Raw genomic sequence first — 23,610 nt, forward strand, 5'->3', positions numbered from 1 at the left:
GCGCCCCTCCGGGCTATGGGATGTAGACAATATATCTACCCGGTGCTGATGACGCCGAGGAGATCTAATCTAACACGTGATAAAATCATGAAATCAAAAGGTGCAGTCAGGGTGAATGGGAACTGGGATGTTTCACCGCCCCAATCGGTTGCATTCATGTCCTTTCATAGGAAACGAGGGCCTCATATTTATAGGAGCATCCCATGATGCCCTCATGTGTTTACTATGGCAGTGATACACCCACACCCAGTCTCCCACACTGCTCATGTTACCTAACGCTCCATCCCCGTTATAAACGTCCAGAACGCGCCCCCTAGTGGTGTGTGCAGACAGAGCTGGCTCTATAGTAGCCTACTCCTAATGTGCATCAATCGATGGCTGGAAGCCAAATTGACATGAAGCATTTTCTAGACCTTTGGACTGTCGCATCTTGGCAGCCTGCAGGAGTCGGCTCATGCTGGAATCAGGATTTGATTTATTTACCATTTATGTAGTTTCTAGAAGAGTGTTTCTTTGGTTTGGTGTTTTCCCAGACAGAGTTCAGGGGGCAAGACATGCACAACAATAGCCTACACTCTTTATGAACATTTTGTATGTATGTATGTATGTATGTATGTATGTATGTATGTATGTATGTATGTATGTATGTATGTATGTATGTATGTATGTATGTATGTATGTATGTATGTATGTATATGCATTTTTTTCTCTCTATCAGCCACTATATATTTATGCTGTGGTGTCTTCCTGCAGAAAGACCCTCTGGCTGTATTTTGGTTTTGTTCCACTGTTTATGTTGACATTCATCCCTTGCAGGGAGGCCTCTGTCTCTGTGTGAGGGGTGGGGGGGGGGGGCTCGGCTGGAGCTCTTAATTGATCCCTTTGAACTTCAAAGGGGGTTGTGCACTGAGTTGATTGATTGGGCCATAAAAGTGTCAAACTCGTTATGTGCTCGTTAGTGCTCTCTCTAATCAATGAACGCAACATAGTGTGTAGAGACTACTTACCACAATACAACTGTGGTTCCCAACCTTTTCTGGATCAGGGCCCACTTGAAATGTTTCACCAACAATAGTAGATCCACAAGCTCACACGCTCACAACGCTGTGAGTGTGTGGATCGGCTATTTCTGACTAATGTCCCCTCCAGAATATGGGTGCTGGGATTCATGTGGTTAAAGCAATAACCTCATGGCCGTTAGGAATCACTGCAATAGAATATACAACTCATTGAACTCAATGTATTTACAGTTTACTGATACCCAGTATCTATGATGGTGCAGGAATCAATGGATGAGTGGGTATTAAACCAAACATCATTCATGCATGGGAAGCACCCAATGAGGAGTGTGCTTGCCTTGCTCATCCACGGTGGTGGAAGAAGTGCCCAAATAACACTAAAAGGCTATTTTCAAACAGCCAATGTATAAAATAGGGCTTAAGTGGTGAATGTATGTTTCGCAATATAATAATTAAAATCAGAAAAGTAACTAGTAACCCAGGTTGTTAAATAATCGTGGAGTAAAACGTACAATATTTCCGTCTGAGATGTAGAGGACTAGAAGTATAAAAAAAAATGGAAGTGCTCAAGTACAGTAAAAAATACCTCAAATTGTGAAGAAGTACAGTACTTGAGTAAATGTACTTGCGATGCAAGAGTGCGTACTAGCCAACAACAACAACTGGTGACTCTTGAATCGTTGCCCTCCACAGCGAGTCCCGAGTAGAAGTATAAAAAGTATCAATGGATTCTACTCTGATACTCCTCTTCACTGCAGAGCAGTGGTGTAAAGTGACTGAGTACATTTACTTAAGTATTGTACTTAAGTAAAATGTTGAGGTATTTGTACTTTACTTGAGTATTTCCAATTTCCAATACTTTTACTTCTACTCCACTACACCTCAGAGGCAAATATTGTACTTTTACTCCACTACATTTATTTGAAAACTTAACTAGTTACTTTTCAGGTATCAATTATTACATTATAAAACATACATTAACCACTTTAGCCATATTTTATACCTAGGCTATTTGAAAATAGCCGATCTACAAGCTCACAACGCGTCGCATCGCGACGCGTTGTGAGCTTGTAGATCTGCTATTTTCAAATATTTAATACTTTTACTTTCTATACTTTAAGTACATTTAGATGCCAATACTTTTGTACTTTTATTCAAGTAAGTTTTGAATTCTGGACTTTTACTTGTAACAGAGTATGTTTATATTGCAGTATTGGTACTTTTACTTAAGTAAAGAATTTGAGTACTCTTTCCACCACTGCTGCAGAGTAGCAGGACTTAGTGAAGGGGATTCAACTGAACATCATTCATGCATGGGAAGCGCCCCATGAGGAGTGTGCCTGCCCTGCTCATCCATGCATCTCTTGTTGGAGATAGGGGGCTCTAGAGGGGGGCAGGCAGGGTGCATGTCACGGTATGATTCCAAGAGATGAGGTAATGTGGGCTGACTCTATAGGCACAGAGATGTGACATAATCCAAGCCCAGGAGGCCAGGAGGCTGACATCATTTGCACTAGACCTAGTGGTATATAATCTGCAGTGGTGGACCGTAACAAAGTACATTTACTTGAGTACTGTACTTAAAGTACAATCTTTTGGCACTTTACTTGAGTATTAGCATTTTTGAATACTTTCACTCCACTACATTTCTATGAAGGTGTTATTTGAGTAACAATGTTATTTGTTTATTTGCCTTCTTTAGCAACTTTTTGTTAAATAGTAATAACATGTAAAAAGGATTGGCACTCAGCCTATACATACCTTTTTGGTCAGCCTAAAATTCTCAAATATATAATTTCTCATTGTGGATAATTTATGTCACAGGGCAGCCTGTGCCCCATACACACTATTTTTCTATATTTTAAAGTCTTATTTAGATTTTTGTTATTCACAAGGTTATTTGTTGTTATTTGTTATTTTTGGAGGCTTGGCCAATCGGTCACCTTTACAGGATACTATTGAGATGATGATTGAAATAAATGAAACAAAACTAAAACTCTCATCTTTGCCCAGGTTGATCTCTCTTACCACTTTCCAGTCTGAATAACACACACACACACACACACACACACACACACACACACACACACACACACACACACACACACACACACACACACACACACACACACACACACACACACACACACACACACAACAAGGTATCGTCTATCATAACAAACATAGCTGAGCAGTCAACTGATGAAGGAGGGACTTTAAAGTGAGCTTCACAATAAGTGAAGGAAATGGTGTAAAACAACTAATATAGCACACAAACAGTCTGCTTTCTTTTATACAGTATCATGCCCTTAAGGGAGCAATAAGAAAAATAGTCTGCAAGGAACGGGAACACAGTTGGCATGGGTCAAATAGAATTTTTAAATCATTATTTGCATTCCTTCTCCCTGCTTCAAACACAGGATGGGTTAGACTTACCCTTTGGGAAGGGATAATAGCAACAATAATAATAATGAGGTCGTAACAGGCCTTCTTAGAAATGTGGAATCAAGAGACCAACAAATAGGCTACTATTTTCATACGTTTCAAGTCTTGCTTGTTCTGCATGCTGCATACATCATAAGATGTTATTGTGATGCAACTCAGATTTCAACCCAGTATTCCACAATGTGCCACCTGGCTGTCATGAAGATCATGTATTGACTAATTTCAGATTTCAGCGTAAATAATGAGTTATTATTTGATGATCAAGAAAGCTGTTTTGTATTGGCTATGCTTAATCTGGTCCATGCACCCAGCTGTTGTCGTACCAGATATGGAATAGATTATAACATCAAAATAATGTTTATTTTTAACACCACAGACACTGCAATTTAGTTTCTCTTCGCAAGAAATATGGAGACTATTGCCGGGGTAATGGGCCTTTTGCTGAATATTGGCCATCACTATTAAATGCTTACCATCATCTGAAATAAACAGTGCTGTGTCATGAGCTCCTTGGGACATTCAAACACAATCGCAAGACGCATGAACGCACTGTATCTTTATTCACTATAAAGAACAGCATAATCCTGGACAAAGGGATGAATAAAACATTTGTCAATATCCCCACAAACAAAATCTCCACAAAGATGAACACTTGCGAATAACAAAGGTTTAAAAACAAAGAAACAAATAACATCTTTATTTCTGACACAAGGGATTTCCTTGCACTTTTGGCTTTAACCAACACGGTCAAAGGATATCAGTCTCCGCATACAACGTCCTGGTCATCACGTCACTTATAGAAGGTCTGGCCGTATGTCTGAGTTTAGTTTTTTAAACTGTGTACCCTGTCCTTGACGAAAGCTAACGACAGGATAGCAAAGATCAATAGCGCTATTTGCACAGGTTTAGTATCGCCTGGGGGGGCATCCACGGAACATGGCCATGTCGGTTACAGAATTGTACAGTTTAAATCCTACCAATAAAGCCTAACCATGACAATGCAGATGTTATGATTGAGCCTGAAGTGCCATCAAAAGAACAAGCTTGGTTTCCAGTCTCTTCGGACATCATTCTCAAACGTTTTCATGGCAAGGACCCCCAAATTAATTATGTATTAAGCTGCGGACCCCCATCTGAAAAGACTTGTGTCAGGGACCCCCATACAAGATTATGTGTTGTTCAAATCTTTCAAAAAAATATTCAATTTCTTTTCGCCAAATGTAGGGTTAAAGTTAAACTGGTTTTTATGCTATACTTTGCTGGGGACCCCCTGGAACCTCCTCGAGGACCCCTGGGGGTCCCCGGAACCCATTTTCAGAACTACTGTATTACATCAAGCATTCAGGCAGATCTGGAGGCATGAAAAGTCCAGTCAAGTGTCTTAAACCTATCCAATGTTGTACGTAACTTTGGACAACAAAGAAGTTGTGGGTAGGGGGTTGTTTGGAATTTGGGGTCCAATGACAACACATCACAATGGACACCCAGTATTTATCCAACAATAAAATATTTAAACCAACGCATCTACAAGGTGGATTATGGTGGAATGGGCAGATAGCAGTTAACCACTTAAACTGTATTTTATAGTTCATCGTACGATGGTGTTACGCACAAATAGCCAATCTACAAGCTCACAACATGTCGCACCGCAACGCATTGTGAGCTTGTAGATCTCTTCTTTTTAATGTTCTCCTATAATAACATCCCCAAAATAGGGATACCAGCTTGAAAGTGGTTAAGTCACTTGAATGATTTTTTTTCTGTAATACCACTCCAGTGAAAATACTATAGGGCAAAAGACATGAAAGCCACAGTAGAGATGGCTTCATTTTCACCTGGGCTAAATCTGCACTTAAGAGATATTTGACTTTTTTTGACCACGTGATTGTGATGGAATTCTAAAATGTGTCTGGCTTTTTTGTGTGTGCAATCAAAGCGGTGCAGCGTATACTGTAAGCGCAAACATATTAGCATAGCACAGCCATAGAACTGTTAAGAAAAAAAAGCACTAAAGGCATAAATGATAATTTTCCATTTATCAGAGCAAGCCACAAGCAAGCAAAAAAACAACCTATCATGTCCCCAAACGTTGAATTAATTTTAAATATCTATGTAGGGCGTTTTGATAGAATCCCCCTTTCTCTGTGCTGAGCATTTTTATTCATTTACTATAGCTTCAAGCATCGTAGACTGACTATAAAGTCCATGGTACTACACTGTAAAACTGAGTGTGTTCAAATGGGAATCAATGTTAAATGAACACTCTGTGTACAGTAGGCAGTCTATGCTCAAAGTTTGACAGTACCTCTGGTCTTCCTTTGTCTAGTTATTTACACTAGACTAGAACCTTGTGAGACTAAACTCATTGAAAAATGATATAATTCAGGAAAATGTACAAAAGAATACTTGCATGTATTGGTATACCTGACCAAAGGTTATGTGCAGTTCATATTCCTGTGTTCATTTTATGCTGTTATGATCACTTTAGCAGATTATTTGCAATTGTACTGTACATATCACCAGTAGAATCGTGCCACCAAATCATCTACCAAGTCTGTTTGGACATTCAGTTTTACCATCCTGTGACAACAATGTCACCGGCACAGACTAATCACATGTTTAGTGGTCAGTCTGCTTAGCTATGGTCTGTAACAATCCCTCTAAGTTTTATGGGACCTTAATTCCACCAATTTCCCTGTCAAACTCTATCTTTTTAGTGATAGAGTACCCTAGGGCTAGGGCAATCATTTCTATTCTCATTCCAAAAAGTACATGGCATGATAAACAATACCAACTGAGATAAAGGTTAACTGGCGGGGGTGCCCTATTAGATATTGAATCAAGAATCTCATGAAAGATAATTTATTTTGCACATGTTTAGTTATATACTGCCTTGTGGCATGTCTTTTTTCACGTCTATTACAGTTTGTGCATCATATGCACCTGGATTGGATATTGTTTGTATATGCAGCACTTCACAGAAATAATGCTACAAACGACGATGATGTTATGCACCTTCATTTGAAGTGTTAGAACAAACACTCTATGTGGAGTGTTTGGCTCCCTCTTACAGTATAGAGAATATACCCTCGCTTTGTATTGCTTCCATTCTCCTGTCACAGTGTAAACACACATCACAAACAAAATGACCCGCATGCACCAGAGCACAGTCCACACAACAGAGAATACCACAATGAAACAAAGGATTTATATGTCGATAAACCACCAAAAGGCATAGCAGTTGACTACCAGAATGTTCTGCCAGAGTCATAGATTTCCACCGTGGCACTCTAAATGTAACTTAGTCAGGCCGTGCAATCAGGGGAGCTTATTGGAGTTCTGGGCCCCATGGCAACAAATCACATGAATGCCCAATGTGGCTCATCAATATAATCTATACATCACAGCTTTTTTAAGGGGCTCTGTCAGTTTAGGGCCCCTGAATCTTTCTTGCTTTTCAGGCTCATTTGGCGGAATTGGCGCCCCTGTTTGCAACACCATGGCAAAGAATAATACCTTATACAATATCCCTTTAAACCCCCACAGCCATTTCCTATATCGGCTACCTTATACAGTGAAGACATGAGTTGGGATGGGACAGTTTAGAAAGCACATCCTCAATATGGGACAAACTAAACCAATGGCTCTTTTCGACTACAAAGGGTAACGCAGAACCTTTAAACGTTCCAGCACCTGTGAAGTTCTGTGAAGTTTTTTTCGTTTGTTTCTATTACAATCTGAACCACCCTTGAAGGGGGAAGTACGCCGGGAAAAAACGGTTAGTTTTGCCCTATAGCCGTATCATTGAGATAGACAGAGCATTTCCGCATTCCATTCTCACAATGGGAGTCTATGCTAGTGTCGTCACTCTCATGCTAGATCACGCTGGTTTTACCTCCTGGAGCAGGGCCCAGATTAGGTTCTTCTGAGCCATAGCGTATGGAAACAAAACCAGATCCAAATTTCAGCACGGTTCACTTACTTCTTGTAGTCGAAAAGAGCTTAAAAGACAACAGCTATCAGAATCCACCGTCACCCTGTAGCTGTTTGTCAAGAAACATCTCTGTGCTTCCCCAATGCTTAGTGACATGCAGTGACACTGAGAGAGCGAGAGAGCGAGAGAGAGAGAGAGAGAGAGAGAGAGAGAGAGAGAGAGAGAGAGCAGCAGCGTGTACAACAGACAGCTGCTTATTCACAGTTAAAAGTTTTAAAAAGTGCACACAAGGTACTGATCTAAAAGTAGCTTTGATGAGTATTATTTGTACATTTAAAAAAACATATAACACTCAGTGTTACAGAGCTGAATTTAAGAGCAGTACTTATTATCAAAGGTAAAAATAAATAACCTGACATATCAATATTCACACAAAAAAACTAGCAGAATTTGATTCACAATATCCACAAATTCACAACTTAGTAACACTATTCTGAGCAAGTAGAATTGTTGCCGCAGAGCATTAATAATCTGCTTATTTTTCCTATTTGTCTATTAGCTTTCTAACCATTGAGAGATTTGCAACAATGCTGCAGAGTTTGTGTCATATAAAACATATCAGCTTTAATGCTGTATGTTTTGAACAGCATAAATATATCCATATATTAATATAGTCCTAATATATATCTCATATACTATATGCACATACATACTATGTATGAGGACATGTTTCTGTTGAAGCTAACTCTGGCCCAGTAAGGGAAAGCTTTGCCAAGCTCTTAACAGAAATGAATCCTAACCCAATCCAGTCGAACCTTGTTTATCAAAACCAAATCTTTGGGCTTGGAAAGTACATCAAAACATCACACCTAATGCATTTATACCCTAACATGATCCGCGTATGCATGCAACCCATCTACATTAGCATCTCATCATGTTTCTTCATTAATGGCTATCATGGCATTCCTAAAACAAATGATTCAAAGAAACCGACTGTAACAAAAGGAATTTTCTTTGTTTTTCTTTTTTTTTGCATCACTAGCCTATTTAGTTCATTATGGCCATTCTGGTCAGTTTTGAAGTGAGGAATGTGGAGGATAAAATGAGGTTCTACTGACAAAGGCAAACAAAAGTAACTTACTTTTGTGCGTTTGAAATGCCAAAGGTCATAACTATGATATGGGGATAAAACAACAACAAACGAAAAGCTGCTAAATGATAAAATACTGAAACTTCTATGCCGGCTTCACTTCGCATACTTGCTGGGGCATTTGACTTCCATCCACTGCTCATGATGCAGTTACTGTGGTTCGGCTTTGTAGGGCAGTGTGGTCCAGCAGTATAGAGGCAGTCATATTTAGTGTTCTGGAAGTGTTCTTGTTTGACCATTCTTTTTTCCCCCCCTTTCCATACGATCAATAGTCCTTTGCACACATTAAAGTCAACTTTATACTTATACGTATGACTGCGTCACCCCCCGAAAATAACAAACTTTCACAGAGCGCCAAGGTCACAATGACAACGTAGGAATTAGCATTAAGAATGCAACAGGGTCACTTTGTCACAGCTCCTGTCAAGAGTGGCCTAGAGCAAGAAGCTGCACCGTGTCCCTACTCGTCCTTGTCAAGCAGCTCTGGACACGAGCGTCTCCTGCAATACTCTAATGTGTGCAGGAGGAGGACAAAGAACTGGGAAGGCCATTTATTTTTTTCTCAGTGTAAATTTAACTCTTGAAGGTGTAAAAATGTAATCATACAATCAACAGGACCCTTATACGGGGTCCACTTGGTTCCATTTGTACACTCTCAAGAGTTATAGAGCCATTGGTTCCTAACTATCAGTCATTTTAGCTGGGGAACCCTCTGGAACCCTCTTAACCCATTTAGACCTGGAACGCATCTGTGTCACTTCAGGTTTCTTTGGCTATTCAAAAATAGCAGATCTACAAGCTCATAGCGCGGCACCGAGTGCTGTGCTATGAGCTTGTAGATCTGCTATTTTTGAAAAATCTTGAAAAAAAAAGTTTTTGATTTTTTTTCCAAAAAACTGTTAGGATTTAGATTTTTTTTAAAGAATCGCCTGGGGGTCCCTGGATCCCACACTGATAACCAGTGAAGTAAAACCTGTTGGACTCTTGAACAAAGTGACGTTTCAGTAGGTCGCAATCATGACATGAAACTGACGTGGCCGAGAAAATGTATGATCCAATGAAGGGTACTGATTCAAAGTTCATCATTCCATGTGCTTGTGTGCCATCTGGAGAACGCAGCTGAAAAGATAGCGAACAATACACAAAAACGTGGATTTTCACGTGTAATAATATGTGAGGTAGGTAGGCTACTGCAATATAGCGTTTTTTTTTATCTTCAAACACATGCACAAATGTAAAGTCACCTGAGTTACAATGCATGAAAAGTAATATTGTTTTATTTTGTGACTGTGATATTTTCTGTCATTCAACTATTACATTGTATCGTTTCAGTGGCACTAATACAATAACTGGCTCCTAGAGGGGGAAACATTGAACAAGTGTTTAATATATTCAACTGTGCACACACTGCCACCATGTGGTTCAAATTATGAATTTAATCTAGATGTAATGACTTGCTGAATGTCTCATTCATCAAATCTTCAATTACAACGTGTGGATATGGTACGAGTGCTTTCTTTATGAATATGCATATTTTCTCATTATTAACACTAAATTTGAACTTACTTGTGTGGAATGATGAACTTCGACCCTTTTCTTGAATTGATTTACAGAAATGGTTATAAATAACCATGGCTACAGTTATTTGAAATACGATTTCTTCTAAGTATAGCCCCGCTTACATAATTAGGGGGATAGATAGGGGCTACATAAGTATATCTATTTCTAAAGAGATAGACCAAAACATCACGTCAATGTATGAGAGAAATGCGCCATCTCATGTGGAATGTAGCATCTCATCTCAAACATATAATCATTCCCTGAATATAACTGACTCCATTTGAATAATTCTAGTGCTATAGTCATATATTTCACTTTAAACTGGCACGTTGTTGTTTTGATGGACATGAAGCTGAATAATAAGAAATTATTTCTGCAATGGCTGGGGCAAAAGACAAGGAAATATATTTAGAGTACAGTAAAAACAAGAGGTGGCCTAGTACAGTATAGAGCCCTTGGGAATCTGGTCAACTGATTTTTTTTTAAAGTGGCTATGGTGGGAAATAATTTACAATTACCCTATGGCAAGAATACTGCATGAAACTGGTATAATGCACACACTGGTCACTACTACCCTTGAAGGTTTGGAATTCAAGTTTTGGAATAAACTTAACAGTCCCACTGGCCATCAGGATTCAGTCAGTCTGTTGAATGCATGATAGGCTACTGCACTGAGACGAACCTGATATCTGTAGCTATATGCTAAAATGAATGGTAAAAAAAACAACAACAAAAAACACCAAGAAGAGTAGCATCATAAGAATCGCATGTCCCATTCAAAAGTGCTTACCACCATCTATATACTGTATGTATAGATGCTCTGCATGTTGGGGGCTAAACAAAAGAAAGATAACATTGGTCTTCCAAAAATATATAATCTAACCTGTTGCTAAATAACCAGAGTGCATCTGGCAAACAGTCAAAACAAATCACATTTACAAAGCGTACTTTAACACAAAAGGAAGTGTGTGCCCGTCACTTTGTCACAACAAGTGACACTGGAGGCAGTCGTCGTCACAGCTGGAGATAATTTCAATAATGGATTGTCACCCAAATATCATAATAACTATGAGCTTGTAGATCCACTATTTTAAATGTGTGTGTGTGTGTGTTTTGTGCCTTTAATGACATGCCCACAATAGGGACTAGGGGTGGGACGATATATCGATATCGCGATATATCGCGATAAATAATCAATATACTGCCGAAAAATATCGATATTAAAGAAAAATGTTTTTTTTTCCCCCCCGTTTGTGATACGTTGTTTTTCCGACTCTGTATTAGATAGTATATAGATACCCATATCGTCCCACCCCTAATAGGGCCACACCAGGTTTTAATGTGGATAATGGCTTGAAAATTAGGACTTGACAGAATAGCAAAATGTCTCCAGTGTGACGAGAGTGTCTCCAAGATGCATCGGGATGACATAAACCTTTTAGTTGTGAAGCCAAACACAATAAAACAGCATAAAACAACAGCAACAACAACGACAACAACAACAACAAAAAGTAGAATGTGCATATATCAACACCAAGCCCATTGCTGTGGCATGTCATGCTCCACAATCTGTCACAATTGGAATGCAAATCAAAAGCATTAAGCCTGATATATTATGGTTCTGGTGACAAAGTGACAAAAAAATAGGTTATTCTCGTCGGCAGAGACGCGTCACAAACTTCGTCACTGGAGCATAAATCAGGCTTTAAACATAGCAATGACACGAAGCAAAGAAAAAGCTTCATCTAACATGTTTTACCTGACTCTGCAGAAAGAACAGTCAAATTAAGAACGTGGACAGGCACCAGGGCTGCAAAAACTTTCATAGAAAAATGTGGAGGAGGGGGAAAAAAAAGCATGAGTGTATCTGGCACGAGCTTAAGTATAAAACATAGTAGCAGATGTCATTTCCCATTCAAAGGAAACTTAACAACTATAGAAAGTGGCACTCAAGTAGAGCGCAAAAATCTCCACCAGAAGGCATGGCCTACCTCCCTCCATCTTATCCCTCTGTCTGGGGCCTGCGATGACAATGTTTCGGGGTTGTGCGTGAGTATAAAATGGCATGGGGGGCAATGTTGGGGAAAGGGATATAATAAAGTACTGTCATTACATCGTTACAGTGCAACCAGAGAAGACAAGGCTTGTATGGAGACAAATCTTTGGACACTGAACACGTCAGAAAGTAGTGTGGCATGTTGTTATCACTAGGACAAACATGATGTTACAATGGTTATATAGCCTAATACTATAGCAACATGTCCACAACCCTGGCCAGCTCCAATGTCAGTAACATCACACATACTTATTGTGGGGAAAAAAAAGGTCATCCAATGTTTTGTGTAATCTGTGTGATTATTAATTCCTGTTTAATCTGTGTGATTATTAATTCCTGTTTAATCTGTGTGATTATTAATTCCTTGTTTCAAATAAGTATCAGGGTTTTCCCAGCCCCACATACAGCTGCTTTGCGAGTCCTTTAGTGAGAGGAAGTAAGCTCTGCAATGTCACTGACATTGTGGCTACACACTTTGACAGTCAATTGAACATGGCAGTGAAAAGAAATGGCGTATAGGATGAGATATACAGCACTACTGTATATCTGAAAGTTGGCAGACCTGAAAGGAGGCAGTCATAGTCTCAGGAAAGAGACTTCAGACCTGTGTGACACAGACGGATTGGCCTCACAATCCAACATGCATGACATATTTAACGTTAAACTCAGCGTAGGGACGTCCTAATCAAATCAGCCAAAAACATGTTATTTTCAAATCTAGCATGCTCATCTATTAACTGTACATGTCTGTGATTTCAAGACGGTGCTGTATTAGGCTCTATATTTTTGGTGCATGGCAAACGTTGGCACTCCAAACTCCGTCAAGGGGGCTAAAGACCGACTTAAAACAGCTCAGAATTATCTGAATGCACGCATGGACGTTAAGTCGTGATTTGGGGGTTTTGGGGCGTGTTCTCATGCTGATCAATGTGTAAGCCAATCGTAGTGTAAGCCATCATTGGCTTGTGCTGCCGTATTTGCATGTCTGCGATTGGCTAGTAATGGCAGTACATCCCATAAGCCGGAGGGACATGAGCATTTTAATTGACTAGTTAGTAGTATACTCAACTGCAGATGCCACCCGATTGGCTAATTCCAGTTTTCCGGTTTGTGAGACGCATGTTATTACATTTTAAAATGACATAGTTGTCAATGAACAATTTGAAAAATATTTGAGAATTGCCGTCAGCCTGTACAAAATACATGATGTTGATCGGCCCAGTAGTTTTCAAGGTGAAGAGTGAAAACATGATCTCCTGGCAGAGATAATAAGCTGTCATTCTAAATGAGATTTTAGTCTGAAGTAACGATGCCAGTTTCTTACGACCCGTTTATCTCAGAGACGTGCCACCATGAGCCCAAACATAAATGCACGCCAGAATTCTCAATCTCCGACATCATTCCTGATAATCAGAAGCTCTCTAATACTTCTTCATCTTCTTCGCCAGGCAGACGTCTGCTCACTTTCCACACTAATGGATAATTTCACACTCAAGTGACCGTACCGGAGGGGCAGAAGGGGGCGAAGGGGGACAGTGCCACATGCCATATGGAACTACTGGTTACCAGTGTGTGGTTGCATGTAATGCGCACACTGACATTTGTGTGTCCGTGTGTGTGTGTGTGTATATGTGTACTAATTAATGTGTGCGCATTTGTTACTATCTATGTCTGTGTGCAATCTGTGCATGCATGCACGCGCATGTAAAGAGAAAAAGAAAGGGAAACAATTCGATATGGCGAGTGTGTGTATTCACAAAGGCACATTCCTTCTCTGTCGTTGAACATACTCTTCCCCGTTAACCCATTGATACCTGGAACGCATCTGTGTCACTTTAGATGTCTTTGGCTATTCAAAAATAGCAGATCTACAAGCTCATAGCGCGGCACCGAGTGCCGCGCTATGAGCTTGTAGATCTGCTATTTTTGAAAAATCTTGAAAATATTTTTTTAAGATTATTTTCAAAAAACTGTTAGGATTTAGAAAACATTTTTAAGAATCGCCTCAGGTCTTAATGGGTTAAAACAATAAGAGTCACCGGACTGGAAAATGTACAGGCAGGGCCTGTGGGACACAAAAGCAATTCCAGATGATATTGCGTCGGGTTCTGCCGAGATGTAGCAGGACAAGCTGAAGGCCAGACACTGACGATTATTAATGATGCACCTATATGGAACTATGCAGGGCTTATGGCCGCTGGCTAAGAGTGGAGCAGACTGTCACGATAAACAGCAAGCCGATAGATTCTTCCGATTCCTGACCTGATGCCTGACCATTGGGTGATGGTGGTGGGGGGCAGTGAGGAATTCTTGAGGGTCTTTGGCAGAATCAGAGTCTGCAGAATCTTCTGTGTGTCTGTGTGTGTGTGTGTGTGTGTGTGTGTGTGTGTGTGTGTGTGTGTGTGTGTGTGTGTGTGTGTGTGTGTGTGTGTGTGTGTGTGTGTGCACGCGTGTGTGTGTGTGCAATCATGGTGTGCAGTATGTGGGCAAAAAGCTCCATGGAAATCTGGGCAACAGATCACAGTGGACCTTAAATGTTTGCCAAACAATAAAATCGATGAGTATCTTTAATGGGACACTTTCAGCAAAAATAGGCCTTAGACTGTTCTTAACTTTATACAAAGCGTATTTGGTGTCCCTAAGTGTAAGTGTGCATGCATGTGCGTGTGTGTGTGCGTGCGTGCGTGCGTGTGTGTGTGCGTGTGCCTGTGCGTGTGTCTGTGTGTGTGTCTGTGTGTGTGCGTGTGCGTGTGCGTGTGTCTGTGTGTGTGTGCGTCCATCCATGCATGCTTGTTTAAGTGTACTGTAAGTGTTTTTTATTCACTCGTTGAGACTAGACCTTATCAAGGAAGCGAAAAAAACGTGTCTAAAACATACAGGAAAAAATGCATTAAACTACACTACTGAACAGCAAACAATCGAGATACGACAGAATATCTTTTGGCTAATAGACAACAGGGAACAGGGCCAGAGCTCAGGTTTGGTACGGAGAGAGAGAAAGAGATGCTACACAAACACATTTTGATATGGAAAAATATTCTCCCCCCCCAAGCTCTCTCACTACTACTTGTTGATTCTATGCTAAGATTTGCCATCCATCTATACAGACGTGCAAGATATCAAAGGTTACTGTAACTAAAACAGTGGTTCTCAAAGTGGGGTCCGGGGACTCTCAGGGTTCCGTTATGGGGGTCTAAATTGACCCCTACAAGTCTGTAACTCTGACAGTATACAAATGGAACCGGGTCCGTTTGGTTCCATTTGTACACTCTCAGAGTTAAGGGGAGACCTTGACATTTTAAAGTCTGAGAACCACTGAACTAAAAGACCATATGCACAGACAAAACACACCCACACACACACACACTCGTGCAAAAAAATAGGATGTAATGGACTTGGCCCTCTCTTGCAAACCCCTCGAAAAAACCTCCGAAACTGAAACCATCAACCCCCTTGCAAGTTTTACTCCCCAATTCAGTTCTGGTTGTTGGACTTCATGGTGATGGGCGTTCTGTTGACGTACGTCGCCCAGTAGACCAGGTTGAAGATGAAGAAGAGGACGGGGAAAATGATGCGAGATATCTTGTCCACCTTGCTGACGCGGTTATAGGACTTTTTGGCTTCGAAATACGGGTCATCCAATTTGTGGAGGAAAAGGTGTTGGCTAGAGGCCGTGGTGGCGCTCTTGGAGATGGTGGTTAAGCCTTGATCTTTGGCCACATTGATGGCGTAGGTCGTTCCGACAATGTTGAATGTGTTGTTGGCCTTTTTGGACAACGTGGCGCTGGCGGACTCTCTTCTCTGAAAAGGACATATATAAAGAAGAAAACACAGTGAAGGGGCGTGAAGGCCGAAGCATCATACTGAACAACACTTCCATTTGAACTCATAAAGAGGAAACAGAAGCAACACGAGACGCCACACGACACGACACATTGAGAGAACAAAACGAAGCCTAACCATATCTTTTATCCTGGCAATGTTACTCTGAAAGGGTTCCTGAAAAGAAAAGGTAGAAAAAGGAAAAAGGGTTTACCAATGATATCAAAATTACTCCACTTACACACTACAATTAGCATTATCTGCTATAGGAAACAAGTACAATAATACGGTAGCATTTTGCACTGGTTAACACTGGCAATCTGCAATACATCAGCATAGGTTTCTGTAAGCTAAACAATTCTATGTTCTCTTTGTGAAAACATAAAGAAATACAAATTGGGAAATTCAGTGTGGAAAACTGGAACATTCTTATTGTAAATAATTGAGTATCGGGCTCCGCTATGGAGACGTTCCAGATTGAGTTTGGTGTCGTTTGTGAACTAGCTGAGATAAAGGAGGAGGTTTTTGGAAGATTACATTTTTTATGCCCGAGAGGATTTGCACGAGCCCACCTCAAAAAACATTAAGGCGTGCAGTACATGTACTGTGTGTCGCGAGAAGAAATGCGATGTGAGGCTTACGAAACAAACACAGGATTAAAGGTTACAGTTTCTATAGAACAGGGAAGATAATGTTGTAAGTCCTCAAATCCTCGTTATTCTATAAAAGCACCATCTATATCTGTCACAGAACTAGTAAGTATGATAAGCAATATGATGCACTGTGTTTCACTGTCTTGAATCTGGTCACACTTTCTCTCTACTTTCAAGCTTTGTTTAAGTCACAGTCCCTAATGTAGGTAATCTTCCAAAGATGAGTTACTCTATGCACCCCCCCCCCCTGCACGCTGCTCACTGCCTATCTGTCTGTGTCAGGGGTTCACAAACCTTTTCAACTTGAGATTCAAAAGAGAAATTTGGTGTCTCCCCGGGAACCAACTTACAAAAATGCATTATGAATGAATCACTTGGTTCCCTATTTCAGAAATAGTGAAAATAGCCGATCTACAAGCTCACAACGCATCTCTATGCGACACATTGGGAGCTTGTAGATCGGCTATTTTCATTAGTTTTTTTGAAAATGTATGTTTTTTCTTAATTTGTGAAATGATTTTGAAAAATATTCGATTTTGGGTCCCTCCCCATTGTTAGGGAAACACTGGTCTATGGCCTCATGACGAAATATTGTGCACATCATGGCCTCATGACTAAATGTATGACGAAATATTGTGCACATGCGATGAGGAAACATCAAACCAGCTTCTGTGTCCAAATGAGGCCAATCCATCATCATCATCATCTACAGGCTTGTGCTAAATGTGCTCTACCAGCAGCACCAGTTTGAAATGTTTGAGGCAGCTCAGGGTCTGCAGTATCTTCTTCAACTGTGCATGTGTCGATGTGCTGTGTGCGTGTGCGAGTGTGTGAGTAAGATCATCCTGGAAACAGGAGTCTGCAGGCTTATGCTGATGTTAAACCAGTATCACCAGTTTGAAATGTGTAATATGTGTCTGGAGCAAATACAATGTGTTGACTCTAGTATTTCACTAGAATATTCTTTTTTTTAGCATTAATGTCATGCAATAGCTTAAGTCAGTGTCAAGAGGTCCTTATAAAGCTACAACCCTGGACTTATTTTTATGAATACAATTATATTTTAACCGATCTGTATGCTAGAGTATGTTAATACAATATAACTAGCACACCTGCAGTGGTTTGACGAGTTCTCCCTGAGGTCGAGTAGGACACTTTATTGGTTGACAATGTCAATAAAGTTATTTGAAGCAGAGACGGCATACCAGATACACCACCATGTTGGAGTTATGTCCCGGTAGGGACAGAATCGTAAAATCATCACGTTGAGAACAGGTTTTACCTGTTACCACACCTAGGTGTAGGTTAACATTACATGGATAATTACACTTAAATACAGTAATGCCCAGGGCCGTGTTTAAGCACAGGCAATGTTTTTTTTTAATTTTCTTTTTGATTTTTTTTTGTACAGAATTAACCGAAATAACCGAATTAATGTAACAAAACCCCCCTAAAAAAGTAACAAACCCGGTGATTTTTTTTCCCCGGGACACTGGTTGCGCGCGCGTGCATTTGTCCAGGGGGGGGGGGGGGTGGGGGAACTGTCCTTTGCCTAGGGCGCATTCTGACATTAACACGGCCCTGGTAATGCCATTGTGTTACCATCTGTTGCACTGGTAATACTTACATTCACTGCTGCTTGTCGCTATCATGGCTAATAAGAGTTTCCCCTGCATGTTTTAGCATAATAACACACTGGGGTTTATACCCTAGTTGGATTAAACAGCACACCTCCATTGTCTCTTGGCTCGCTGCCCTCATGGGCTTGATTGCAAGTCCAATCAAACCAGGCCACCATTAGAACGCTATTATATATGGTAATTTTATGTATATATGAAAATGTTTTCCCCCAGCTCACTTGTCACCCCCTCCTTGAGCCCCTCCCCCTTGGTTACTGTTGCTATGTACCTATGTCAAGCATCCTTGATCCGACAGAGCCAAGAGGCAATGAGTGTCGACAGCCTGCACACACACACGCACACGCACACACACACACACACACACACACACACACACACACACACACACACACACACACACACACACACGCACACACCGAAATGGAGATGGAGGAATACTGTGACATGCAATAAGGCTACATGAAACCAGCTAGAGTAATGGACTGGATAGCTGCAACTAGAGATTGCTTTTCTTAGCGATTATTCTATCTATTACTTTTTTCGAATAATAATCGAGAAGCACGTAAAAAATAAATAAATAATACACTGTATATATTAACAGATCGATTAATCACTTAAAGAATTATTTTATACTGTCACACGACGTAGTGCAGAAATAGTGAAAATCGGCCCGAAATAGGGATAGATTATTAGTCGATTATTTTAGTAAACGATCGATTAAATCAATTAGTTTAATTAACTGTTGCACCCCTACAGTATAATGGACCTTTTCTCTTGTCTTACACAGGCATAGTTTAGGATAAACAGACCAGGGTTTACTAACTACATGTAATGGTGAATAATACTTTGTCATTCCTCATCATACCGTATGCAGAATTATTTGGCAGAGCTCAATTGAAAGTGTTCACCTGGCAGCAGCTATATTTGGCATATAGCACACTAAAGTCTGATTCCATTTGACAGTGTCACTCGCCGACCTACCGAAGCTCACATAATGTGACGCGTGACGTGTATTTTCAGCGAGCGACACACATAGTATGATGGAGTTTAAATTAAGCATAGTGCTACTGATGCCTCATACTGGTTGTCACGTCGTCAGCCCCATAGACTCCCTGTATGCAGAATAATGCAACAATCTGGCTGGCTGGAAAGCGATGTCTTGCATGTATCTTAACAAAAAAAAGTCTCTGGGCTGCTGTCAGGGACAGAGGATCTATTGCAGACGGCATCAGTACAGAAGCAGAGAATACTGGGCTGGCGCCCTGGACCCCTGCACCAGACTCCTCTTTCACTGGCTATCGATTCTTTCCAATCCACCTTACACTGGGAGCCAACCTCTATCACAGCAATGGATAGAGGGGGGAAAATTAACACGTGTCCTGTAGACCCTCATCACAGAGCGATGTGAACCAGTTAATCTCCCTCTCCCTGCAGCAGCTTTGTTCATTGCCCACCAATGAAGGGCGCGCCCCCCACCCCCACACCCCCCACCCCCAATAAGCGATTGAGTTGCATCAGCAGGTTTCTCAACTCCTCCAGTCCTGAAAACCAGCAGTATTGTGGTGGTCCAATGCTGCTGCGGGTTTGTAATTCTAGTCATAGATCTAATTCAGACCGTGGACGCCGTGTGAATGTAATGACTATCTGGTAGTATATATTGGGAAGCGGTAGCAGCAGTCTCGATCCTCAGACTGCATGGGAACAAAGTTGACAGCCACTAATTGGAATTGGTATTGTGTAATCTAGTGATTCTCAAACCTTTTTAATTTCAAGGACCCCCGCCCCAGTTTGATAGGCATTAGGCCACGGACCCCCATTTGATATGTTTTTTTTTATTTTATCTTTGGGACCCAAATCTACACTGTAAATCCTGTATTAATTGTCCAATCCAATCCACTTTATTTATATAGCACATTTTACAACTTTTTCAGGGTTACCAAAGTGCTGTACAGAAAATCAGAAACCAAAATACACTGGGAAAGCTAAAAACACGGAAACGACAGCAAAACACACAGCAAAAAAAAAGAAGCAAAATAAAACAACAGAAGGAGACACATCACTGAAAAATACGAGACACAGCCGCGTCAGCAGACGGTGAAACAAAACATAGACCACAGAAGCTCTCAAAGCAGGATCAAAAAGCCAAGGTATAAAGGTGGGACTTAAAAGAGAATTTTGGACCACGTTTTCTTACCTTTTCTATGACGTTATGATATCTTAGGATGAATGGTACAGTAGAAAAATGTCATAACTCCATCCCAGGTCCGCCACAGCTTAAAATGTGCGCCAATAGGGCTTGCGTCAGATCGCGCATTTGAATATCTTTTTTTTTGTTTTTTGATCTGACGTTCATAGTGACAGAACACTATGCAAAAAAAAAAAAAAAAAAAAAACGGAAGTCTCACTAGACGAGATTGAAATCTCGTCTAGCGAGACTTCCGTTTTTTTCTTCTATTTTTTTCCCCCCGGTTGCATAGTGTTCTGTCACTATGAACGCCAGATCTCACAAAAAAATACAAAAAAAAACCCCTATTAAAATACGCGATCTAGCGCAAGGCCTATCCGCGCACGTTTTAAGCTGTGGCGGACCTGGGATAGAGTTATGACATTTTTCTACTGTACCATTCATCCTAAGATATCATAACCTTAATAGAAAAGGTAAGAAACCTGTGGTCCAAAATTCCCCTTTAAGGTGAGATTTAAAAGTCTCGATGGTGGGGGGGCCAGTTTGATATTGGAGGTGGAGCGCATTCCATAACATGGGGGCTGCTACTGAAAAGGCTCGGTCACCTCTGGTCTTTAAACTTGAATTTGGGACCTCAAGTTTCAACTGGCCCGCAGACCGCAGTGACCTGGGGGGGGGGGGGGGGGGGGGGGGCTTATACACCTGTAGGAGTTCAGATAGATATTGAGGTGCCAGGCGAGGCTTGCCAGGTCTGCTTATTATAATTTCCCCGCAATATTTTATTTGAAAACAGCCGATCTACAAGCTCACTTGTAGATCTGCTATTTTCAAATAGCTGATGTATATGTTAAAGTGCTCATGTGGCCCATAGTCGCTTCTTTTGGGGCTGGTTTTCCTAGACCTGGTTGCTTGTTTCTCTCACAGAATCTGGCAACACTGGTGCCAGGCCATTCAGTGATTTAAAAAACAAACAATAAAATCTTAAAATCAATTCTGAAGCGAACAGGGAGCCAGTGAAGTGAAGCCAGAATCGGTGTAATGTGGTCAGGCTTGCTGGTTTACCGTTAGGAGAACTTTGTGAGGGTCCTATTAAATTTGTGGCACAGGTGCGCCCAATTTTGCTAGTTAGACGGCGGATAACCTGAGCACAAAATCAGGTGCATGGCGCAAGAGGGTTGTATTTATTCTCTGAATTAGTCATGGGTATGTCTGGGTATCACATGAGCAGAGTGTCTTCTCCCATTACATGTAAGAGACAAGTGCCCCTGCACCACAGATTTGGCATGTTGGAGGAGACGCTAACTGTTTCCTGCTGAAGAACCACCTCTGCTCGTGTGCAGTGGTGGGAAAAGTACTCAAATGTTTTACTTAAGTAAAAGTATCAATACTGCATTGTAGAAGTGCTCTGTTACAAGTAAAAGTCCGGAATTCAAAATGTATTTGAGTAAAAGTACAAAAGTATTGGTATCAAAATCTACTTAAAGTACCAAAATTAAAAGTAATGAAATGTTTGAAAATAGCAGATCTACAAGCTCACAACGCGTCGCGATGCGAGCTTGTAGATCGGCTATTTTCAAATAGCCTAGGTATAAAATAGGACTAAAGTGGTTAATGTGTGTTTCATAGTATAATAATTTATATCTGCAAACAAAGTAACTAGTAACTAAAGTTTTCAAATAATTGTAGTGGAGTAAAAGTACAATATTTGCCTCTGTGATGTAGTGGAGTACAAGTAAAAGTTTTGGAAATTGGAAATACTCAAGTAAAGTACAATTACCTCAAAATTGTACTTAAGTACAGTACTTAAGTAAATGTACTTAGTTACTTTCCACCACTGTTCGTGTGCAAAGTGAAATGGGAGCAAGCGGGAACAATACGGCACAGATAGTGACGTCAGGAGACGAGGAAAACAAAAGCGCCAAAGCATTAATATAGTTTTACAAATAACATCTCAGACTATAGGTGCGACGTCACACACCAAACGCCTCGCTAAATGAACGAGCGAGTTTGCAAGGATGTGAGACAAAACAAGCTCTCCTCCATAACCCCCACACCATATTATGCGTCCTGTCAACCAGTAAGTCACTGGCTTGTTGTTTTTGTTGCAGTGCATTGCGTGAGCACACTCTTGGATTACTCAAATTCCGGAGGATGCATAATTCATGGGACATGCCTCCCATGGACAGCACTCACCTATCCACATAGCTTAACTAAGCTTCAGCACCATGGACAGCACGCACGTATCCACATAGCATACCTAAACTTCAGCACTGTGGACAGCACACACTTATCCACATAGCATACCTAAACTTCAGCACCGTGGACAGCAAAGACATGAACGTTATTAAGATTATTAGATGTTATTTGGGAAGATAAATAATTCACATGTACATGTATTGAACATGTATTATTTGTTCTGAGGATTAAACTACACCATGGGGCATGTGGACAGGGACTTTTAACCAGCCAAACATGACAGGGACAGGGTTCTATATGCGTCATAACCTGGAAATGGATACTGATGATCTGTTACCAGTGGTGTAAAGTAACTAAGTACATTTACTCAAGTACTGTACTTAAGTACAATTTTGAGGTACTTTTACTTTACTGGAGTATTTCCAATTGTCTATACTTTTACTTTTACTCCACTGCATCTCAAATGTAATGCAAATATTGTACTTTTACTCCACTACAATTATTTGAAAACTTTAGTTACTAGTTACTTTGCAGATATAAATTATTACATTATAAAACATACATTATCCACTTTAGCCCTATTTTATACATAGGCTATTTGGAAATAGCCGATCTACAAGCTCACAACGCGTCGCATCGCGACGCGTTGTGAGCTTGTAGATCTGCCTTTTGATACCAATACTTTTGCACTTTTACTCAAGTAAAATTAAAACACGAGATTTCCCGTGTTCGGCACTCAACCGATACTCTTTGAAAACACGACAAATGCCGGTTTTGGCAACCAATGTGTTAATAGGAGTAATGACAAATAAAAGCGAAATAAAGTGGTTTAAAAATCTTTCTGACCACAAAAACTATTCAAGTTTTTGGTGCCTGCCAGCATGGTAAAGTGAGTGGAACCACTGGGAACTCACTGCCCGATGCAATAGAATAGATAATCAGGCTCAGAT

At 40.6% G+C, this 23,610-nt stretch overlaps 1 protein-coding gene and 1 long non-coding RNA gene across 2 annotated transcripts in view; both read right to left on the minus strand.

Annotated features, from left to right (window-relative positions):
• Positions 1-23,610, minus strand: part of LOC308090621 — a 306,248-nt gene that overhangs the window by 110,861 nt on the left and 171,777 nt on the right. The window lies entirely within an intron of this gene.
• gabra3 (gamma-aminobutyric acid type A receptor subunit alpha3) overlaps positions 15,639-23,610 on the minus strand; it is a gene marked incomplete at its 3' end in the record, with an annotated part of 197,650 nt that continues 189,678 nt past the window's right edge. Inside the window, exons 11-12 of the mRNA XM_080435861.1 lie at positions 16,125-16,163; positions 15,639-15,965 (exon numbers count right to left, since the gene is read on the minus strand). Coding sequence (XP_080291987.1) covers positions 15,639-15,965; positions 16,125-16,163 — 366 coding nt within the window. The remainder of the gene's footprint in view (positions 15,966-16,124; positions 16,164-23,610) is intronic.

The sequence above is a fragment of the Gymnoscopelus braueri genome (genome assembly GCF_963280865.1).
Source record: "Gymnoscopelus braueri genome assembly, chromosome: 8".
NCBI lineage: Eukaryota > Metazoa > Chordata > Actinopteri > Myctophiformes > Myctophidae > Gymnoscopelus > Gymnoscopelus braueri.